Source organism: Misgurnus anguillicaudatus, chromosome 11 (assembly GCF_027580225.2).
Source record: "Misgurnus anguillicaudatus chromosome 11, ASM2758022v2, whole genome shotgun sequence".
NCBI lineage: Eukaryota > Metazoa > Chordata > Actinopteri > Cypriniformes > Cobitidae > Misgurnus > Misgurnus anguillicaudatus.
In genome coordinates, this window is record NC_073347.2 from 4,710,705 (window position 1) to 4,734,666 (window position 23,962).

The 23,962-nt window shown below is 37.9% G+C and overlaps 2 protein-coding genes across 4 annotated transcripts in view; both read right to left on the reverse strand.

Annotated features, from left to right (window-relative positions):
- The window catches only part of LOC129416379 (uncharacterized), a 64,776-nt gene extending 42,247 nt beyond the window's left edge, over positions 1-22,529 (reverse strand). The window contains exons 1-4 of one of the 3 annotated variants that reach the window (XM_073872900.1): positions 20,981-22,529; positions 20,318-20,465; positions 19,128-19,196; positions 18,138-18,333 (exon numbers count right to left, since the gene is read on the reverse strand). The gene's annotated coding sequence lies outside the window, so the exon portion shown is untranslated. Of the gene's footprint in view, positions 1-18,137; positions 18,334-19,127; positions 19,197-19,241; positions 19,311-20,317; positions 20,466-20,980 lie in introns of all 3 variants that reach the window. The other 2 variants (XM_073872896.1, XM_073872891.1) reach the window with 2 other exon arrangements.
- Positions 5,126-11,991, reverse strand: LOC141368768 (uncharacterized). Its single transcript, XM_073872901.1, has 10 exons — positions 11,240-11,991; positions 10,728-10,831; positions 8,823-10,005; positions 8,564-8,661; positions 8,336-8,386; positions 7,830-8,214; positions 7,625-7,750; positions 6,007-6,136; positions 5,788-5,895; positions 5,126-5,417 (listed from the first exon to the last, which is right to left on the reverse strand). The coding sequence occupies exons 1-9, from the start codon at positions 11,379-11,381 to the stop codon at positions 5,874-5,876; spliced, it is 2,241 nt and encodes a 746-aa protein (XP_073729002.1). The 5' UTR covers positions 11,382-11,991; the 3' UTR covers positions 5,126-5,417; positions 5,788-5,873.
- Positions 22,530-23,962: the final 1,433 nt, after the last annotated feature.

Here is a 23,962-nt window from a genome sequence, read left to right on the forward strand (position 1 = left end):
ACTCCAGGTCCCAAAACACCCGGTCACGTAAACACACACAGGTTTAAAGCACATTCACAAGTTTATTGAACAAAACAGCGGTCTCATACTGCTGGTCCGCCCTCCCCCTCTTATAACTTAGTTTTATATTTGTTTTATAATTTAAACATTTAAGGGGCATATGTCGCGTCTGAAAAACCATATAAACGCTGCTGCTTCTTTTCCAAAGCGCTCGGGAGGTTGCGCACACGTGGCGTCTTCCGTTGCTAAGCAACCATGAGCCGAGCTCTCCGCAGTGTTTGTCGCTAGATTTAGTGAATTTTTTTAGACACCTTTAGCTACAGTTTAAAAAAAAATCACATAGCGACAAATCTACATTTTGGATGACCCATACGTAGCTTGAGATTTGCATGCATTTTGTGTGCCCACTTGCACCGCTAGCGCGAAGTCTTGCTTTTAATCATTCCAGTCATTTAACGTTATCTGGGTATTGTTTATCCTCATTTGTTTTGAAACTGGACTATGGACAAATAAACATGAACATAGCTCAGTTGCACACTCTTACCTAGACGCAGTGGCGGTTCTAGACAAATTTCACTAGGGGGGGCCAAGGAGGGGCCAGTGTTTTACCAGAGGGGCACATAAAAAATGGCAAGAAATGATATTTAAAGATTATAGGGGTGGTTACAGGAATTAGTTTAAGATAAGACTAGGCCTTTGTTTAATTAGGAAATATAACTAGTTTTAACATACATTATACATTACTTGTGTGCATTTTGAAGCAAAACAAAGCTGTATTTTAAGATATGGCATTGCAAGTTGTTTTCAGTTTGGACAGACAGCTCTTACATTTATTTTAGTCTAGGACTAGTACCTTCCGGGAAACTACCCCATAAACTTTATTTTACTTTACAATCATATACTTTTTTATTTAATACAAGAGTGAGTGCAGGTGCAAAAGGGGAGCTGGGCTCTTTTCTTAAGCCCCCAACCGAAAAGCATGCAAGCCTACTTAATAAACTTGCTAGACAGTTAGGGACCACAATCTAACCAACATTTAAAATAATATTTATTTTAAATTGTAACATTTTTTATATGTAACATTTAATTATATTCCTCCAATTTTATGCACGTATATGTAAGAGCATAATTACAGCGCTTTTTACAATGTGTAAACTTCAAAAAATTAGCGAGATGTTGGTTTTGCCGGTTTTTGATGAGTAACAGCTGTAAATGATCACAACACGCTAACGCAGCCACGTCACAGGAGAACAAGTGAACAGTGTCCCAATGTGAAGTGAGCTAGAGTCCTTACCAGTGCCCAAACCTGCATACACATTCTCAACATCGGGAGATTGGGAATGAATTGAGACACTCGCCGAGCAGCACTCGCAGGGATCTACAGTGGTTGGGTGTGCCGCTCTAATTTGCCCGTGAAGAACGTTGCGTCGCATTAGTTCCGCTTTTGGCGCTCGCGTGTAAAATCAAAATAAATTTATAGGTTTTTATTTGGTCAACACGGGGTGGCCACAGGGGTGGCCTGGGACATGTCTACAGAGGCACGGGCCACCCTTGGCCTCCGTGTAGAACCGCCACTGCCTAGACGGACTTCAGTAAGACGAACAGTTCCGTAAGATTCCCAGCCAACATTGATATGTGGGCCCCACTTGGGTCCCATCTGGGCAGCATGGGTTACATGTGGGCATGGGCTTCACATGGGCAATATGTGGGTCCCATGTGGGTTTCCTTATGTGGGCCCCATATAGGTTTGCCCATGTGGGATTATAATGTGGGCCCCTCATGGCACCTATGTGGGCAAAACATTTTTATGCTTGAAATACAACTTTATACATTTACAATCTTAAAATAATAACTTTTGGTTGATTGTCACTTTTAAACAAATAGCAAATAATATAACAGATATGATTTGATCAGTATAAAACATTTTAAATAAAAGTTCATTCTTTTTTACATTCAATTAACCTTGATATGTGGGCCCCACGTAGGTCCCGTATGGGCAACATGGGTTTCATGTGGCCATGGGCTTAACATGGGCAATATATATGGATCCCATGTGGGGTTGGCTATGAGGGTCCCATATAGGTATGCCCATGTTGGATGATAATATGGGACCCATATGGAACCTATGTGGGCAAAATAATTTCATGCTTAAAATACATTTTATATACATTTTAACTCTTAAAATTATTACTTTTGGTTGATAGTCACTTTTATACATGGAGCAAATAATATCACAGATAGGATATCATCAGTATAAAACATTTTAAATAAAAATGCATTATTGTTTACATTTAATTGTGATATTTGTAATGTTTAGCTGCCAATTATTATTTTTAATTTGCACAGCTGAGCATGAGTGAAAATAAGAAATGTCAGAAAGTTCATCAGTTTGATAAGTGTGTTAATTAAAGAAATGTTTTAAACATTCTGAAAGGAGTCTGATTAGTGGAGTCAGGTGTTTCATATAAGGAGACCTCATTATGATCTGCTCACTGCTACGACACATTACGCTTGACAAAGTAGTCCTGCTTCAAATGTTTTTAATTGTGATTTTTTTCACATAATATAATATCATATTTGAAATAATATTTGCTAAAATAGGCAGACTTTTAAAATTACAACTATAAAGATGATAAACATTTAAACTACAAGAATTCACACTCAGGGCAGGTGCAAGGATACAGTTTCTACCAGTCTATGGTTTCTACTGGAGCAGCAGGAGTCTCTAACAACTGTTACACTTGTAATTTATCCTGAGTTGTGTTTTTAGAAAATGTAATACTACGGTACAAGTTCACGGACTGCACAGGGATGAATCAAAGCAAACGTGCAAGGACATTTAATGAGTTTGGCTGTGGATGCTTTGGAAGTTCTTCATAAAACGTTTGAGCAAAGATTAATTGATGACCAGAATTAAGACCATCTCCAGAAGAGTGAGCAATATTTGTGTTGTTTTTGAGTCTCGAGTATTTTAAGAGTTTGACTTCTTTCAATGCTTATTTTAAGTGTTATGTTAAATTGTCAGTCATTACCTGCATTAGCAGTTTTGCATTATTTTAGCATTGAAAGTGTTATAAATTGACAAAGTATTTTGATTTATTGAACCTTTACAGTTTTTATTTGATTTTTCATATTGCACCTCCTTCATGTTTTGTGATGTTACAGATGAATAAACTGTTGAATATTTATGCTGAAATCTGATATTTACAGAACTGAAATTATTTTGCTTTTATCGGTTTTCAATTTAAAACAAATATATTATTTAAGTAAATTACAATTAAGCATTAAAAGTGTAATTATTACATAATAAGGGACCAGTCCAGTACCCATTAAAAATCCATACTGGGCCCTGGTAAATAATGTGGGCTTCATTAGGTGGGGCCAATATGGGCCCCAGGTGTGTTGCCCAGCTGGGCCCCACATTAGCCCCACTTTGTTTCTATATCAAATTCATGCGGGCAACCCACGTGGGGCCATAGTGGAACCCATGGACAAACCCATATAGGGCCCACATTGGAAGCCCATATGTGGGCCCCACCTTGCAATGTTGGCTGGGGTATAGACGACCCCAAGGACCGTTTGAGGGTTAAACCATCGTAAATTACCTAGACAGTGATTTGCACGCAATGAAAGAATCCTTGTCAATTACGAGTATTGAAGAACGAAGCATTCAATTGCAAAGAGGACTGGCTCAGACTCCATAGCAACGGAGGCCCCTGCTGAAAAAACCAGCATCAAACCAGCATGGACCAGCATGGGAATTTTGCTGGTCTATGCTGGTTTAGCTGGTGGTCACAGCATACCAGCACCAAAACACAACATATGCTGGTATGACCAGCATGGGATGCTGGTTTGGTGCTGGTTTAGCTGGTGCTAATGCTGTTGCTGATGCTGGTTTGATGCTGGTTTAGCTGGTGTTCACTAGCAAACGAGCACCAAAACACAACATATGCTGGTCTTGCTGGTATGCTGGTTATTTCTGCAGGGGCAGAGGATTCTGGGCAATGCAGGCATCCGAAACTGACTGCGTCTCAAACCTACTACTTCCATACTATATAGTGTCAGAATCCTGCCAGATCCTTGTTTGTATTTAGATCTAGTCAGCATGGCAGGGTTCTGACAGTACAATGTTTTATGTGGGAGATGCGTGGTTTTAGTATTGGTTTATTCTGACCATGCATTTCCCGGGTCTCGTCACTTTTTCCCCGATCCCTTACTTAAGATTATTTCCAGGTGTATGTCATTTACTTTCTCCCTTTTTAAGAGTCCTTGTGTTTGTTGTCCAGTGCGGGTTCGTCTGTGTCATGTTGTTGGTAATAAGTGTCTACAGTAAGTCTTGCAGTATATTTATCTTATGTTCCAGTTCGTGTTTTAAGCAATAGTGTTCAGTGTAATTTTGTTTGATTTGTGTTTGCCCTGTTCTGTTTGCCCCCTCGTGGGTTTTTGTTTTCCTTTTTTTACCCTGTTTGTTTTAATAAAGTCCTGTGTTTCATCACGTCCGCATTTGGGTTCTTCTTCGTTTCAAATTCCTGACATACAGTACGCAAAGAGTACGAGAAGTAGTGCTGTTCACCTACTATATAGGTGTGTTCGAGTTCATCCAGCGCTGCGCAGACCGATCGGCGAGGTTTGCCACTTGCAGTCGAGGGAGGAACTGAAGACGGAGCCGTCAAGCCGGACACCTGCTGCTTGCCGTAGTGACGTGTGCGCCGTGTTTCCTTGTTTTTAATCGCAAATGAAGTGAATTAGATGCTGAATTTGATCAATCACGTAAAGCTGTTACGTCATCACAACTCCGGGCAGCCGCTCTGGAGAAGCTGCACCGGCTGAGCTAGCCGGCTACTCTCGAAATGCTCTCGCGGTACTTAGAAACCATATGACACAGTCACGTGCCTGCAGTGCCAGCTGAAGTCGGACAAAAATACTAACCGGAATGCACTGCTTCAAGTCAAACAGCATCAGGTTTAACATTGTGTCTGATTGAATTTACTACGTTAAGTCGCAGTATTTTATACCAAGGTCAAGGGTTTGATATTGCATATGAAAAACATGTACATAAGTAACCCAAGTTAATCAGTTTGATCAAATAAAAAAGCAGATTAAAACATGAAACATAAAAAAGGTCTTCCATATCAATTCAATTTTATTTATAAACTGTAGCACTTTTCACATTCAAAGCAGCTTTACATTAATAAACCTGACTCCCTAAACTCCTAGGAGAAAAAAAACCCTAGAGAGAGAGCCAGACATCGCTGATTCTATAGAGAACTTACTATATATTAGATACTTTATTTTACAACTTTAAAATATAAAAACATTAAGAATTAAATTTTTTTTTTAAATGTGTTCAAGGATGAGACAGGATCTGCATCAGACGTTCAGCCAGCGGTCTGTGTTCATGAAGTCTGAAATACAACCTGAAGATGAGAAAGAAAGAAAATGTCAACATTTAATTTTTAGTCATCATATTTATAGTATATCTAGAACCTTAAAGCCACAATATCAGTGGCGGCTCGTGACTGCTCATCCGAGGGATGCTAATTAAAAATAAGTGTTCGGAGTGTCATGTGTGTTGCTTGCGTTTTTAAAATATTTGTTTGTTGCGTCATGTGAACCATGTGCATCACGTGTTTTGTCAAAATAAGTTCCTGCTGCACACGCGTCAAAACCATTTATGATAAAAGAGACGCTCACGTTCACAAAATACACGCAAGACACTCCCTTAACAGTAAACTTTGATTATGCACGAGATTATGCGATTATAGTTAAAAAAGCATTCATTCATACCTCCTTCAAACTCCATACGTCTCAGGATGATGAAAACAGCATCTCCAATCATTTCCCTCTCCTTCAGTCATTCAGCTTCATCCTTTTCATTTTTGTGTGGATAGTGCCCTGTAGTGATGAAAATGTATATTTAAAACAATCTTACTATACAACTAACTACACAAAATAAAAAGCATGTAATCTGCAAAATGCAGTTTCCTTCTTGAAAAGGTCTGTTACCTCATTTTGTATACGAGTAGCTCTTCTTCGTCAGACTCAGTTTTAAACCAGTCATGATCTAAGATCTGCTTGAGCGTCGGACGATCACTTCGATTCTTGGCCAGGCACCATCTTAACAGATCACAGATTTCTGTACATGATTTATGAGAGAGCTGGTTAGTCATCATGACACACAAATGACAATAATGATGACGGCATAAAGAGACGCTTTTGTTGTCATTTAATAATACTGCAAAAAAGTCTGCCTGTCTGTCTATCATCTAAAGGGACCCTGGTCTAGGGCTGGGTATCACACGTCGATACTTTTATGGTATCGAACGAAAACCTTTGATACTTTGAGTATCGAAAAATGGTTTATCTTTCGGTGCCAAATTTCGGTTCCAAAAGCCAAGCGGCTGTGTCTGTGTGAGCCTGTACTTGCATGTAAGGACCTAAAGCGCCGGCGATTGGCTGTCCACCACCACGTGACGGAGAAGATTTCGGAAGATACTCACAGTCACCCAACACACGTGTAAAAAGGATACAATATGAGAAATGTACAGAAAGGCTTTGTGACAGTGTAACCAATTGAGTGAGCGCAAGTATTGCCGTGCTGTCTCCGTGAAAGTCAACCAAAACGGCGCTTCTCCTAAAGTGACGAGGGGTTTCAATTTAAAGCACGCGCGCAGCCTGTGTCTCTCAATGCTTGTTACTCGTGCCTGGTTCCGCAGCATCGCAAGACTTCATGCCCTCGTCTCCCAAAATGGACGATGCGTTTAAACCTATTTTTTACAGTCTATGGTTTAAAGTTAAGCAGCCCAACACTGCTTACAAGCCTGGCTTATTATTTTAAACAAACTAAAATTCAATTTAACGCATTTGCTACTCATTTTAAAAATCCCAAATGTAGGCTATTTAATATTTTGATAATTATGAAGTTGAGTATTACAGTTCTTTGTTTACAAAAACAAACAAACATGCATACAAATCTTCCCAGTGAAACTCAGTCACCCATTTAAATATTTTAACTTTTTGTCAAAGTTGCAGCATAATGAACTCACTTATTTCAATTCCGCTAGTCCAAGCTAAAGACCATTTTACATTTCATAAAATAAAGCAGTGCTAGTTATATTCTTAATTTCTTTATTTTTGTTTCCTTATTTTCATAAAACAAAAACCGATGAGTGTGTCTGCTGGCGCACCCCTATCCAAAAGCACAACCAGTTGTATTAATAATGTTACCCTGAGTGAGAAATGTTACCAGAATTTGTTTTGATTAAGGTGAAAAATAAAAGTTTTGTGTTTAATGTATTTTTGTTAATGTTTAAATGGATTTTAAAACATATGGTATCGGGAAAAAGTATCGTTAGGAACCGGTATCGAAACTGAGGTATTGAAATTGGCACCGGATCGAAAGATTTTGAACGATACCCAGCCCTACCCTGGTCACAGACAGACAGTACCTCAGGTTAAGATGATGGCACAGTGATGTAATACATCGGCGAGCCACTAAATGACTGTTTAGCTAAACACAATAAAATCTAACATCTTGCCAGACAGACCGTATCATCTGATCATATTTATTGTGGATTTGATCAGAGACTTTGTGTGTGCATGTTGATCAGTCATTTTCACTCACCCTTTGATAAATTCCTTGATAAATCTCCATGCACCATGAAGTACAGCACAGAACCTAAGGCCCAGACGTTTGCTGGCACAGCGCGGAATTTCTTGTAGAGCTCAGGCGGGGTGCCACATAGAGCTCCTGTACACAAAACATCATGTTGAGTCATTTTGTAAAAGAAACAACAGGTTTATACGCTTTATTAAAAAATGCAGCTCACCCGTTAAGTCATCGGAATCACAGACATCATCATGCGTCAGATAATGTCCATCCCCAAAGTCAATTAACTTCAGGGTCATTGTTGATTGCTGCACCAAGAAGTTTCCGGGATGGATGTCGGTGTGGAAAACTCCTTTATCCAGACAGTGTTGCACTGCCAGTACCGCCTGACGCATGAGATGTCTTGCTGTATTTTCACTTAGTCCTCTATGACTTGTAACAAAATCCCACAAGGACTCGCTGTGCAGTGGGTACTCCAACATGAGCGTGTAAAAGTGTTTAGTCTCGTACCAGTCATACATCTGTATGACATTGGGGCATGAGGGCGCTTCTCCTAACTTAAGCAGCAGCGCCACTTCTGGAATAAGTGGTTTGGGGTATCCAGGCTGGAGAAAAAAATGGTCAACAAATTACAATTAGATAAAACAAATATCTTGTATTGGTGCGTAATCGCTATACTGTCTATTTTCTGTTTAGTTCACTTCATCAAATTTTATGACAACTTACAATCTGAATCGTGCGTTCACACTTTTGTTTGTTTATTTGCTTGATGGCAACCTGTAAAGAGAAAAACAACAAAAGTTAATTTCTCTTGAGCTGACTAAAGCGGCTCACCTGACACCTCACACATAACTTTAAGGTTTGAGAATCTACAAACTTTAAAACATGGTTTAGATCAAGTGAACATACAAATTTCAGCAAACATTGTGTTTGATATAAATACGAGTGCATTACCGGAGTGTCATCCGATATACGGATCCCTTTGTACACTCTGCCACCGCAACCTTCCCCAAGCACTTCATACAAGAGTTGATATTCAGAATCAAAAGGCTCTGAAAAACACACAGAAAAATGATGAGGTGACAGTACATGTTAACACTCATATACTCACAGATGAAAGGTACAGCATACATTTCCAGGTACAGAAGAATATGATGAAGAAACCATTTCACTTATTGATGCAAAGTAGGAGTAATGAAGTCAGTACACTCACCTCTAAGCACAGAGCGTTTAGCTCGTTTCTTCTCGCTTGGCGGTTCAAAAGCTTCTTGAACAACATCTATAACTTTTGGCCTGACAACTTTATCATCTTCTGGCGAGGGATCTCTGGGATTTTCAAGGGCTTTTGGTGGGGTAATTTTAAATTTAGTTGGGTTACGAATCCAACCTATTGCGGGTTTTCCAACAAATTTTCGTCTGCGAGTTTTAAATCTCGCTGGGTTAGGATCCCAAAAACGTCTGGTATTTTCCAAAGCTTTTGGTGTGGGAATTACAAATCTACCTGGGTTAGGACCCCAAAAACGTCTGGGATTTTCAAGAGCTTTAAGAGCTTTTGGCCTGGGATTTTTACAACCTTTTGCCTCAGGACTTCCAACATCTTTTGACCCAGGATTTTTTGCTTTATTTGGGTCAGGATTTCCACCACCTTTTAACCCAATATTCTCTGGAATGGCACCTAATGTCTGTAGCCTGGCATTGGCTGCAGCGATGCCACCAGAACTGGCCAGATCCACATCATCCATGGCATCAGGAAAAGCTGGATTGGCATCTTTTTTCACTTTACTCTTCCCTTTTTTACTCCAAGGGTTGTGAAATGAGCGGCTCTTTGAAGCCTTTTGTTTTTGTTTCTTTAAGCCAACACTCTTCGATTGAGAATCTGCCAGATCAACAACTTCCCTGGCATCAGGGATAGCTGGATCGGCCTCAATCTGTGAAGTCGGCATCGACTCCACTTTGCCCCTCCGGAAGCATCCAAAGAAGCGTTGCGTCAATGTCATGCGTTTATCCGGACGAATCTTTGGTTTTGATTGGGGGCCGGCCAGAGCAGGAACATCCATGCCAACAGGAATATCTGAAATAGCCTTGGGCTGTTGAGTTGGCACAACAGTCACTTTTTCTCCCTGGAGGTTAGATTTGCGGCTCTTTGAAGCCTTTTGTTTCTGTTTCTTCGGACCAACGTAGGTCTTTGACTGTGATGCAGGATCAACAACTTCCCTAACATCAGGAATAGCTGGATCCGCTTTAAGCAGGGGAGTCGGCACTGACTCCACCTTGCCCCTCCGGAGACAGTCAAAGAATGCCATTCGTTGTTTTTCCGGTTTGATCTTATTGTTTAATTCAGAGCTGGCCAGACCAGCACCATCCTTTACATTAGGATTAGCTGAATGTGCATTAAGCTGTGGAGAAGACCAGAGGTGGGTCAGACAGACGGACAGACAGATAAATGTTTCCAGACATGTTTAGAAGCCATGTTTCCATCCAAGGCTTTTTAGCAAAAAAATGCTTTAGCGCATAAACGCAATGTCAATACCTCAAAAAAAAAATATATATAAAAAAATAGCTTTAACGCAAATAAATGTGATGTCACATGATAGATCTTCATCACGCGCAACCTCTGAAGGGCATAACAGCAAACAATAGACGCTCTTATTGCAGCCTGAGACTTTCTGTTTTGATTTGCAGAGTCGATCCTCCATATACACAGAGCTGCACTGAACTTACTTCATGAAGTGCTGAAATGTCAATCACTTATCCATAAAATTATTCATGTTTATTCTCCTAAATATTACATTTTTTGTCCTCATAATCGGGTCATTTTGGTGAAAGCACATTTATTTTAAATTACCGAGACCACAAACATCAGACTGGACCTGGCTAAGCTTTTATTGTAAAAGCATTAGAGAAATTAGGTAGATAATTTGCTCAAGATCAGATTTTTTGTGATAGACCAAAAGTAATGTCGCTTTCATCATTCGTGATATCACAACGGACACCATTTTAGCACCATTTAAATAGAAAACCTTTAATACGTATATTCACTTGGTCGATAACAAAACCTAGATGGAAACATGTCTATAAATGGACAGATAGTTGTATTAAATGTAATGATGTAACAAACCTCTGAAGGAATCAGTGTTTCCACTTTATCATTATGAAGGAATGGCTGCTTTACTTTATTCCATCCCTTCTTTAATGATTTCAAGACTTTATTCTCGCATTTTTCTACACCAAAAAAGAAAAACAAAAACAAATGATAAACTATTAGAAAATTCATTATGACAAAAGAGAATGACAAAGAACCGTGGTCAGTAATAATACTTAATAAACACATTTAACAAACTGTCCACCCAGATACTATTTGATTAAATATGTATATGTAATTGAGTATCTAATTCTTTATAACAAATTCCTAAAAATACAGCAATGATTATTGCATTAATAATGCTGTTAAAATAAGAGTTTAAAACACACTAGAAAAATGGTCTAAACTTAATATCTTATTGTAAGATGCTTTATTTTACTGACATTAATGTAGTAAGATATCAGAATCTGCAAGGGCCAACAAAACTATTGAGGAACAAACATGGTACAGATTTAAAGATTGTCAGGAACACAAAATTTCCATCTGACCTGTGGGGCTGTTCGCCTCCTCAAATGCAGGAGTAAACTCCTTTACTCCTCCTCGTGGATGTGAACTCCCGGCGCGTCTGTCTAACAAATGTCCGTTGTTCGGGACAATGTCAGGGACCGCACTTGGTAGGACAAAATCCATTCCACCATCATCACATCTCCATCCCAACACTGCAATTCAATAAATAATGTTATGAAATGAATGCTTTAACTGAAATGATCAATATGTGTCTAAAACGTGTCACTTCTTTTAATCTATTATTTATTCAACTGTATAAAATAATTCAATAAAGTAATGCCTTCATTTGAAATTATAATTTTTCTTATTGTCTAAATTGTATTGAAGCAAGAGAGAATGTGCATTAATATTATTTTTGCCTTTCTCGTGATCACGACCCCATCTTCTGGGGATCTCGAGACAACAAAAAGTTGTTATCCTGACAATCCAAATGTCATAATGTAATTTCCTGTCCATAATATTTAGTGTATTTTAAAGTGAACTGCTGATGCATACGTGTAGCTAATAATTACATAAAAACGTATAAGATATATAAATAAGAGCTGTCCAAACTGAAAGGAACTTGCACTGACATATCTTAAAATACATCAGTGCCCTTTGTTTTGCCTCAAAATGCACACAAGTAATGTTTTTAGTAAGGCATGTTTGTTAAAACTAGTTATATTTCCTAAATAAATTAAGGCCTAGTCCTGGTTTAAGATATCTCTTCCCGGGAAACCACCCCATAATGTGTGTGAATTTAGGGATCATCTTTAAAGTAATAATTTACGATTCTATCTTTAATAGTAATTAACAATTATATTAATAACTATATAAGTAAACGTGTACATAAGAGCCGACAACCATATGAAAACAGTTGGGTTTGTGACTGTTTGTTGACTAAAAGTTATTCCATTTAAATGCTGTATAAAGTAGAAACGTGTATATTAAGGAGTAACTTTAGAGACGGTCCCTAAATTCACCACTATCAATTTGTCAACTACATACTGACGGATCGATTTCATCTTAAACGAATCCCTGATCTAAGTAAAACCTAATTTGTTCATCCCCTAATTTACCAAAATATACCTCTGCTGTCTTCAAACAATACAACCCGTTCATGTACATACATATTAAGAACCCAAGAGCTTTCATCACATCACAAAAAATACAACTTTTGTTAACTTGAGATAACGAGAAATTAAGTTGTGATCATGAGAAAACAAGCAAGCAAAAATAAAAATAGTACACAACATTGGCTTCAGTAAATGAACAAAACAGTCTGGATAACAACAGTATGCACTGCTAACTATTTATTATGTTATACATCCATTATGAAAGTGAAACATACATCCAACAAAACATGGTTAACGGTACTTTATTAAAACCATTGTTACCACAAAATAACCATGGCTTTGCTAATAGTACTCAATACACCAATAAACATGGTTACTACACTTTTACCTCATAAAAACCAGTTAATTTTCGTGAAGGATAATAAAAAACAAGACCTCATACGGCGTAATTCTTATCTTAAATTGTGAGGATTATTAATTCTGGTCGCTTTTTGTTAAATTAATGGAATCAAAATTTGTTTGCGTATTCTGCCGGTCAAGAAAAACGGCGGGTAAAATATCAAGTACACGAGCACCACCTGGTGTGTCTAAATGTACGCGTACATTAACAACACAATAACTTTATGTAAACTTATCAGCATGAAAGTCAGACTTTTTGCTTTAACTCGCATCTTACCTTTTTGGCGTTTCGCCTCATGTGTTGGATAAACATCCATCATCTCCTCCTCCTCCTCTCCTCCTTCAAATGGATTTAAAGAACCGGCAGCGCGCCCGACTTGTGACGAAAGTCCGAAATCAGGGACATAGTCAAAGTTCGGCACAGCATTCGGCAGATCCATATTTTCAACATCTGCTCCTTCCATGTCCTTGTCGGACAATGGTGTTACAGGACGAAACATGATGTGAAAAGATAACTGCAGACTTAACTGTGCTTAGACTCGGTTCACAGAGGGTTGAAATCTAAGTAAACTGTCTGTCCGTACACAGTGCGTCAAGCAGTTTAAAGTTGCGAACTTTTGGAAAGTCTGCAAATTCACTTGATAATCTGTACAGTAGCGTTTGGAGTCAACCAAAGGCAAGCGTTCAGATCAGTCAAATGATACCGGTTTCATCTGGCTGAGCGTTTTATAGGCACCGATTGTGATGTCATAATGTCTCTATGACAACGATAAGTTCTACAGTATGGTTGTCATGGAGTTTAATGACTTTGTTCTGTTTACGGTTCAACTGTGATGAGTTTTATAAATATATATATATTTATGTCCCTTGTGTTGTTTAATTAAAACTATTTACAACTTTTGGACTTTTATTGTAGATATATATATATATATATATGAATAAAATCTCTTTAATATGTCTTTATGCTTATTACTACTTTTTAAAATGTATTTTACAGTATGTATAGATGCTATTTTGTATTAATATATTTAGACCTATTGTGTTATTCATTTACAACCATTAGATGGCGCTATGTTAATTACCAGTAATGTTAAAAGAAGAGAGTATTAGTCGAGAGTAAAACACAGACATGCTCAGATTGTATGGAGATTTTATTTAAATCATCAAAAGGCATCAAAGGTCATATATTTTAATGCATGATACATACGAAAGTTTTTTTCATTGCTCAAAATCCTTCACACATATCAAATAGTTAAACACTGGCAAAAACAGACATTGGGGTGGTTTCCCGGACCGAGATTAGCTTAATCCAGGACTAGGCCTTAGTTTAATTAGGAAATATAACTAGTTTGAACAAACATACCTAACTAAAAACATTACCTGTGTGCATTTTGGAGCAAAACAAAGGGCCCTGATGTATTTTAAGATATGTCAGTGCAAGTTGTTTTCAGTTTGGACAGCTCTTAAAAATGTTTTAGTCTAGGACTAGTCTAATCCCTGCCCGGGAAACCGCCCCATCAAGTTAACTAATAATCCCTCATCCCTTCCAGCAGTTGAAGCATCAGCAGTGTTACATATTGCTGGGTTTACTGCAGGGTTAAATTTACTAAACACTACTTAATATTAATTCCCCAAAACATTAAAGAACATTTGACATGTTGACTGATGAAGAACCAGGAGGGCCAGAGCACTGCAGATTTTAGCTCCAACCCTGATCAAACACACCTGAGCAAGCTTATCAAGGTCTTCATGATCACTAGACAATCACAGGTGGTTAAGTTTGATTAGGGTTGGAGCTAAACTATGCAGTGCTCAGGTGAGGTGGCCTTTCTGTGTGGAGTTTACATGTTCTCCCTGTGTCAGCATGAATTTACTCCGGTTTCCTCCCAAAGGCCAAAAACATGCTAGTTAGGCAAATTGGAAATGTCAAATTGTCCCTCTCACCATGAAAATAGCCATAGATGCTGGAATGGCGTAAAGAATAAAGAAACTCCATGCATCACATTTCTTGAATTTCTTGAACATTTCCACCTTTTACCACTACAGAAGCACAATACGACTTCAAATGCAGCACAGAAAAATTTAATAAATAGTCAGAAACCAAAATGGAATTTTAGTGTAACACAATTTTTATTTAATTATTTTAATTAATTTGGAGAGAATCCTTTGGCTGCCAGGGATGGGTCCAAATCTCATCACTAAAACAGAAGAGAAAGTGTGGAGCACAAATTATAACATGTCTTTTATAAATATAAGTTTCTATTTTTGTCATTTGTGAAACAGTTCAGATAAGAAAGTTATTGTAGCCAAATAAAAAAACAAACAAAGTTAAAGTGAATAAATAAATAAAAATAAATAAATAATGCATGCATTAATTGATAAAGCAAGCAAACAGAAGATTACATACCATACTGGACAGGGCTCCCAGTCCACCAAAATGTCTGCTTTGCTCTATTAAGGAAACAACAAAACAAAAAAGCAAACACATGAATTTCATTTTTAGCATGATGTTTAGATTATGTTTGGCTATATGCATTAAGTTTAAGTAACACAGTGGGTCACTGTTGATATTTACAGCATCTGATCATGGATTTTTCTGTTCCTTCTTAGCCTGCAATTCAAAAAGACTAAACACAGAAAGTATCTACCTAACAATTATGATGTCAATGTTATTTATTACCCACAAGGAAGTATTTGAATCCTATATTAGACTCTGCATATGGTCTACACTATACATTTCTTTTATGACTGTCTAACCTTTGTGACTGTTGTAAGTAGTTAGAGAAATAAGCAATAGAACTATAACAAATAACCAGGGGTAAAATACCAATGTCAACACACTGATAAAAGCATCCATGTTTACGTACACTTACTCCTTTTAAGCTTTTTCTTATCAGGCATAAGCTTTGGTCCACCTGTAGGATAGAAGATTACAGTCCAGTCATATATCCATTAATAAAAAAAAAGACAAAATGCTTAGTTGTAATGTGTGTCTGGTACTAAACATGGGCATCAGAAACAAAAAAATGTGGGTGGGTCTAAAATATTTACTGGGGTAGATACCATTTTCTTGTATTCTGGTGCATTTTAATATTAAAAAAATGCTTTTATAACCTAAAAGCTTTGTTTGGCGTGTTGTGGAAGTGCATCATGCAAAGTAGTAAAAACAAAAACAAAATGGAGTTTAATTTATAGGGACTCTAAATTAGACAAGCGAAACGGATTTGAGGAAGCAGCAACTAAAATGTGGAACGGAGTTGAATTTATTAAGGCATTACTCTAGTGCAGTGTTCTTCAACCCTGGTCCTGGAGGACCTCCTTCCAGAATGTTTTACATGTCTCCTTAATCAACACACCTGTTTTAATGTATCAGCTTGTTAGGAAGACATTCTGGAAGGAGGCTGATGAGTTGGTTCAGGTGTTTTAAATAAGGAGACATCTAAAACTTTCTGGAAGGGGGTCCTCCAGTAGTGATGGGCAGTCCGGCTCTTTCCATTGATTCGGCTCTTTCGGCTCAAGCGCTGGCTCTACATTTTAGTGATGGCAGTCCGGCTCTTTTCATAGATTCGGCTCTTCTGGCTCGGCTCCCTTAGAAGAGCCGGCTCCCCTGCATGCGTCTGAAGATTCGGCTCTGCTCGTTCGCTACAAAGAATCAGCTCTAAGAGCCGCTCGTTCGCGAACGACCCATCACTATCCTCCAGGAGAAGGGTTGAAGAACACTGCTCTAGTGGAATAGACTTGATTGACGGTGCCCTGACAAGTGAAAAGACTAAAGGTACATTCACATAAGCGATTTTGTCGCTCGTCTCTTCAAGAGGTCGTTTGAGGGTGTTTCTAAATCTGGTTGTCATAAACAAATGAGTAACGTCCACTCCAGTAACTGATAAGAGACGGATGACATGAACTCCACTGCTTGGCTCTCACTGGTAGTTGCTCCAGAAAATCGCTCATCATTTGCACAAAGTTAAGCTGCATTCAGACTAGCAGTAGCAGTGCGACGCGATTTCATTTATTTTAATGGAAGCTTGGTGACTTCTGGCGACCCGACTGACAATGACCGTTGGCTTCTGAATAGGTGTGTCAAATTTGAGACAAGGTTGAGAAAAGTTTAACTTTATACAAATGATGAGCTACTTTCTGAAGTGCATACCAATAAGAGCAAAGCAGTTGAGTTCCTGTCATCCATCTGTAGTCAGTTACTGGAGTGGACGTTAATCATTTGTTTATGACAACTAGATTTAGACACTCCCCTAACGACCTATTTGAAAGAGACGAGCGGCACAGTAACAAAGTCACACGTAATATGTATGAGGCTTTAAACTTTTCTTAAATTTTTTTGCACTAACAAATGACAATCCACATTGTGTGTTTTTTGATGTCTTGATGACACATGACAAAGACACCTATTTTAATGTCAGAAAACCCTATAACATGACATGTTTGAGTTCATTTTCGCAACTTGATTTCATGCATCCTGCAATGTGACCATTTCACATGCACACACTGCAATGTTGATGCTGAAAATATATCAGCCTTAAAGGGAAATTCCGCCTTGAAATGATCCTAGGGTTAATAACAAACGTGTACCGAGTTCGACCGTTCACTGGAGTTTGTTTTCATGCTAGTCTAACGTGACCAGTGTTATTGCTAAACGCAAATTAGCATGTTATGGTAGCCTTCGGGGCATCAGTGCATTAAAAACGAAATCGCTATGTCTATACTACTAATAATGCTCAAAATAACCCCACACTTACACTGTAGCACAATGAGGGTCTCTATATGTAAACCGAAGCATTGAGAACTTTGCAAGTGTACAGGCAGTTTATTAAAAATAAACACTTACCGTTCACGTCTGGATCACATATCCATGCGGGCGCCATCTTGGGAAAACTAAACTCTCGCGTGAAACGTTGTTGCCCTGAACAGGTGTTGTGCTTTCACGCGAGAGTTCAGTTTTCCCAAGATGGCGCCCGCATGGATATGTGATCCAGACGTGAACGGTAAATGTTTCTTTTTAATAAACTGCCTGTACACTTGCAAAGTTCTCAATGCTTCGGTTTACATATAGAGACCCTCATTGTGCTACAGTGTAAGTGTGGGGTTATTTTGAGCATTATTAGTAGTATAGACATAGCGATTTCGTTTTTAATGCACTGATGCCCCGAAGGCTACCATAACATGCTAATTTGCGTTTAGCAATAACACTGGTCACGTTAGACTAGCATGAAAACAAACTCCAGTGAACGGTCGAACTCGGTACACGTTTGTTATTAACCCTAGGATCATTTCAAGGCGGAATTTCCCTTTAACCTGAATAAAGCTCTATGGGAAAAACACTGGACAACAGGTAGCGTTAAGGTAACCCATATGTTAAATACTTGAAACCCAGATATAAATGGCAACTCTTAAAATCTGTCTTAATTACCTTGGCCCTTCGTAGTGCTCGCCTGCTCCAGCTGCCCTTCCATAGTGTTCGCTGCCTCCACATGTCCCTCTGTAGTGGTCGCCTGCTCCACCATGTTTGTCATCTCTTCCAGTTGTTTGCATTCTCCAGTGGGTCACAGGGTGTGAGGTGCAGTGTAACCAGCTGATCATAATGCCACTGGAATCCTGGGTCCAACCTGTGCAGGTTAAATCATAATGGATGTTTTAAAACATAAGACTTTAAAGGGATAGTTGACAAAAAAATGAAAATTCTGTTATAATTTTTGATCCTCATGTTGTTCTAAACCTTTATGAATTGTATTTCTTCTGTTAAACACACTTTGTGTTCATTAGAAAAAATAATCCCTTTAACCATGGGATTGGGCTGTACCTCTTTAGTGTTTGAATCATATGGTCTAATTTTTCCAAACCAGATTTATTGCCACTTTAGATTAGAGCTGAGGTAACGATAGACTATTGGATATATTAGATATGTGCAAATCTATATTTGATTGATTCTATAGGACTATAACAAATACAATATATCTTTTGATCAGGAAAAAACAGAGTGCTTATATATTATCAATTCAAAGAATAACACCAAGTGTGATGTTTGTTTAAAGAAAAATGTATGCTTTCAAGTTAGCAGCAGCGCAAGTGTATGATGTCTCAAGCCAACATTTGATGGTTTCCTTTTTTGTGTTATTTCTGCTAATGGTCCATCTGCATTGTAAGCTCTACATTTCATATACAAGAGTATAATGAGATTCATTTTCATTTGATTCAGTAACTGAGTGACCTACAAAAGGACTTTACAAATTTCAATTGATGTGTGTCCCTACAAACAATTGTTTAAGTCAGTGTGCCTAAACATTAAAAATTATGTTGTATGTGGGCTGAAAACAAATAAAATATGGCTTCTACAAAAAAAACATTCCAAACATAATAATTCCTAAGTTAACATAGTATTTATTCAGGTATATGCTTGTACCAAATCCCATCCGCTTGTTTGTCTGACATCACACAGCACCCCTTCCGGGTCCAAAAGCTCTATCAGATGCTGAGGAAACAAACAAAAATACTGATATACAATCACAATTCTAACCTCTCTCTCTCTATGTGGACATCCCAGATGATCGTTCAGTCATTACAGTACAAGGGTAGTGCCGTGAGCCTGGAGAATGTAGTGCACAGTGTGAGTTTATAAAAGCTTAGCTTAAATGCATGAAATCAATAAACTACCATGTTGTAAATGTCTGTTTAGATTTCACTCAAAATCAGTGAAGGCGTGGACCTGGAAACGGTATTCCTTACGTCACAAATTACCAAGTGGATTGTAGGCCAGTGTGCTGCAAGCTATAAATAGAAATGGCCTTAAAAGTACCCCATGCACAACTATCCATGTCTTAATTAATATTCATGATATATCGATCAATCACATAATCATAGTAGTTTGCTATCAAAATAAACGCCATAATTCTTCATCCCCAAATTTTTTGTGCAAATGCTTTCAAACCTCACAATACTATGCAGGTAAAAGCAGTGGACTGTAGAAATTGTTTGAGTCAGTTGTCTTATAAGTTGTTGTTTGCCAAATCTTACAGAATGGTTTGATGGAGTGCTATTTGACTGTGTATAAGGTTAGAGAAATATTGAAATACTTCACATGTTTCGAAAAGATCCAGTGTTGTGCTAACAAACTTTGTGGTTATTTAAAAACAAAAACCTCTCCCAACGTTTTACTGTCAATGAGTTTAGGTGTTGATGACTGAATTTCAGTTTTATGGAGTGAGCTATCCTTTCAAAGGGAACATTTCATAAGACTTGGCGTCCCCACAGTATGTATGTAAAGTTTTAGCTTAAAATACCATATAGATAATTTATTATAACATGTTAAAATAGCCACTTTGTAGGAGTGGAATCGTTTGACATCACAAGGGGAGCCAATGACCTATTTTTTTCCACATGCTTGCAGAAAATGGTTTCCGTAACCGTTTTTTTTTTTTTTTTACATTTTCTAGGTTGATAGAAGCACGGGGGACCCAATTATAGCACTTATACATGGAAAAAGTCAGATTTTCATGATATGTATCCTTTAAGATTTTAATATTGATCAAATCTTTTGCCTACTCAACACAAGCTGTGAACTGTGACTTTAAAAATACAGTGCATGCATCTCACCTTCACAAAGGTATTCATAAAAGGAACCGATCTTCTGAAGGTAGTCCTGGGCATAGGCGATAATCTCTCACACTTAATATTTTGCTTCTTGGTCTCCTTTTCACGAAGCAGAACTGGCTTTGTATCCAGTAGCATGGAGTTTGTCAAGCTGCAATGACAACATTGTGTATTTACTGAATGGAATATTGGTTAATGTCATTCAGGATATTTTTTACTTCATGGTGAGTTTAGCTTTTGTATAACCAAGTATGTGAAAACAGGAAAGAGAAATACATTAAAAGAAAACAGCAAAAACATAAATCACATCATAAGGTTACAATAGAACTTTCTGTAACATTAGTAGGTTTGGCTGGTACTATGGTAACTATTGTGCAATTGGACAGTGACAATCTACTGTATAAATTTATTCAAAATAAAGGCCAAACTTTAATCATTAAATAGGTTGCTTTGGATGAACTACAGAATCTGCAATAGTAGTATGAATGCAGTCTATTTGATAATTGTCATTCAGAGAATTCCCAAGTGTCACTTATATTTTGTTGTGGTAGATAATTTAGGACTGTGATGTGTTAAAGTGAAAATGTGTTTACTGAAGAGAATTGCCACAAAAAAAATATATATATTAAAAGAGATATACAAGAATATGTAAGAAATTCTACTTACTAGGGCTGCACGATAAATCGCACATGATTGTCATGCGCATCTCGTCAGTAAAGCCGGTTCTTTGATTAGTAGTACACCAACATCACCTGCTTTGAGATGGAGCAGCATTTACTACACAAAGCCATAGTTACCTGACAACCGGGGCAATCCCGCATTAATTATCGCCTGTGATATGGCCCAGCTTGTCAGTGAACTATGGCTTTGTGTAGCAAACAATGGCTCTTAAAAGTGCCTTTGGGTTTATAAAATAAGCAACGTTAAATCTAAGTTGTAACAGGTGATTCGATTGACAGGATCTGCAGGGAGAACAGAAAATGTTTATTATGTAATGTAAATTAGCTCTAATATAAGGCTTAAATAGTGTACCCCAATAGTGGGGATTCCTATTTTCTTACAAATATTATAAGACAAATATTAAAACTTTAGACTATATTAAGCTCACACAATAAAGCAATGACCACTTTAAGTTACCCTAATGTTGATAACCCTGCTGAAAAAAACAGCATCAAACCAGCATGGGAATTATGCTGGTCTATGCTGGTTTAGCTGGTGGTCACCAACATACCAGCACCAAAACACAACATATGCTGGTATGACCAGCATGGGATGTTGGTGCTAATGCTGGTTTAGCTGGTGCTAATGCTGGTTTAGCTGGTGTTCACTTGCAAATCAGCACCAAAACACAACATATGCTGGTCTTGCTGTTTTTTTCAGCAGGGAACTTAAACTAGGTTAACGTTAGCTTCTTAATGGGACTTTAATTCTCTAACACGAAACGTTAGACTTCCCTTGCGAAAATTAAACATTGTTTTACTACAGTTAAGAAATAACCATGGATTTGAAAAAAAGTTAAACCATGTTTGGTTTAGTAAAACCATTTTGCAAATAATCGATACACACAAACCGTGGTTACTAGTGATGTTACATTTGAAGCGGGGCTTCGGAGCTTGTGTCGAGCAAAAGGGGGCGTGCCAGATGAAGCATCGATTCGAAGCTTGTGTTAGGTGTGTTCGACTTCATGCGGCGCTGCGCAGACCGATCGGTGGCTGACTTGAAGCAGTGCATTCCGGTTAGTATTTTTGTCCGACTTAAGCTGGCGCTGCAGGCACGTGATTGTGTCATATGGTTTTTAAGTACCGCGAGAGCGATTCGAGATCAGCCGCCTGAGTTAGCCAGCGCAGTTCGCGAAGAGGGGCTGCACGGGCTGTAATGACGACACAGCTGTTTCACGATTGGTCGGATTCACCACATGACAACAATCACGTGTGTTTCGTGCTTATTTTCACGCCCCCAGTTCCACAAATGGTCACAAATCGGTATTTTTTATAACAGTTAAAGCTCTTTTCATGTAGTCGCGATGTTATATTGTGTCATCTTCATCAAAATAAAATGGAAATAGAAATGAAAAAACGTAGACCCCACTACATTGGTATTTAAATAATATATGCTTATGTTGAACTCTTTATTCTTGTAAAAACAGATGCTGTAAGCCTCTTCAGTTCCACTCATACATGGACATTCAAAACAGTATAATTCACTTTTTATGTAGTTTACATCTTACAAATCATGTTTAATCCGATTAAGCAAGCAAACGGCACGTGATCAGCCATGCCTGACGTAAATGCAGCAAGCTACGGGAACCACAGCGCGTCCGACTTCACGTCTCCGTTTTCAGCTCCTCCCCGCCTGAACGCGGCTAATCTCGCCGATCGGTTACATCCAGCCACAGCCGATGTCGAACACACCTGTTGTTAACGTAGAAATCACGTGACCTATGACAAACGAAGCTTCACTTTCTGCTCAGTCACGTGGGCGCTTCGCTTTGTGTGTCAGAACGTTCGAACCCCAGAGGTTTTAACCCTTTAACTGCCACACCAAGAAAAAGGCATTTGAAAAAATTTTTGTTTGCATTTCTTATCTCCTTATGTCACCACTTAACACAATCAATGTATTTTTTTTCAACACATCCCATAATTTTTTAAAAATCGGCCTCTACCAAACGGTTGATATGTCACTTAAAGGAATTCAAACACATACTATGGAAATTAGAAAATATGAACTATAATACTAATTTTTTACAAACATAATCCAAATAAAATGGTTTTGTATATTAAATCTTCTTTATTTATTGAAGTATAACATATTAAAATATTTCAGGTTTTCATTTTAACGCAGGACATGACATGTTTTCATGTTTTTTGCAATAAAAATGACCAAAATTAACAAAAATAAGGATATTCTGCATTTAAAACCTAAAATAAAAGAATGCCAAAGATAGTAATACAATGGCATATTAGTTTTTTATGATTTAAGAAACACACTGTCAAGTTTGGTAGTGCAAAATAATTTTTTTGTCTTTTTTTTAGATAAATTAAAGGGGTCACGGCATGAAAATCTGAGATTTTCCATGTTTAAGTGCTATGATTGGGTCCCCAGTGCTTCTATCAACCTAGCAAATGTGAGAAAGATCAACCCAGTAACTTAGTTTTGGTAAACCATTCTCTGTAAGCATGTGAAAAAACAGGTAATTGAAATGTGGCTCCCCTTGTGATGTCAGAAGGAGCCCTTATTATATAATACCACCCCTTAATTTGCACTTTCCAACCACAGCACTGCCATTTCCAGTGTTTTAATCCAGAGAGGGAGAGACAGAGAAAATAATTCACAGCACAACTAAGTTTCAATTTCAACAAACCACCATCATTGTGATCGGTGTTTCCATTTCATCCGCTCATTTGCATTTTAAAGGACACACCCAAAACTGCACATTTTTGCTCACACCTGCAAAGTGGCAATTTTAACATGCTATAATAAATTATTTATATGATATTTTGAGCTAAAACATCACATATGTGCTCTGGGGACACCAAAGATTTATTTGACATCTTAAAAAAGTCTGGTGACATGGCCCCTTTAACATTTCTTTGTAAACCAGCAATGCTGTGTAGAGTAAGCCAACATTGCAAACAATCCTTCAAACAA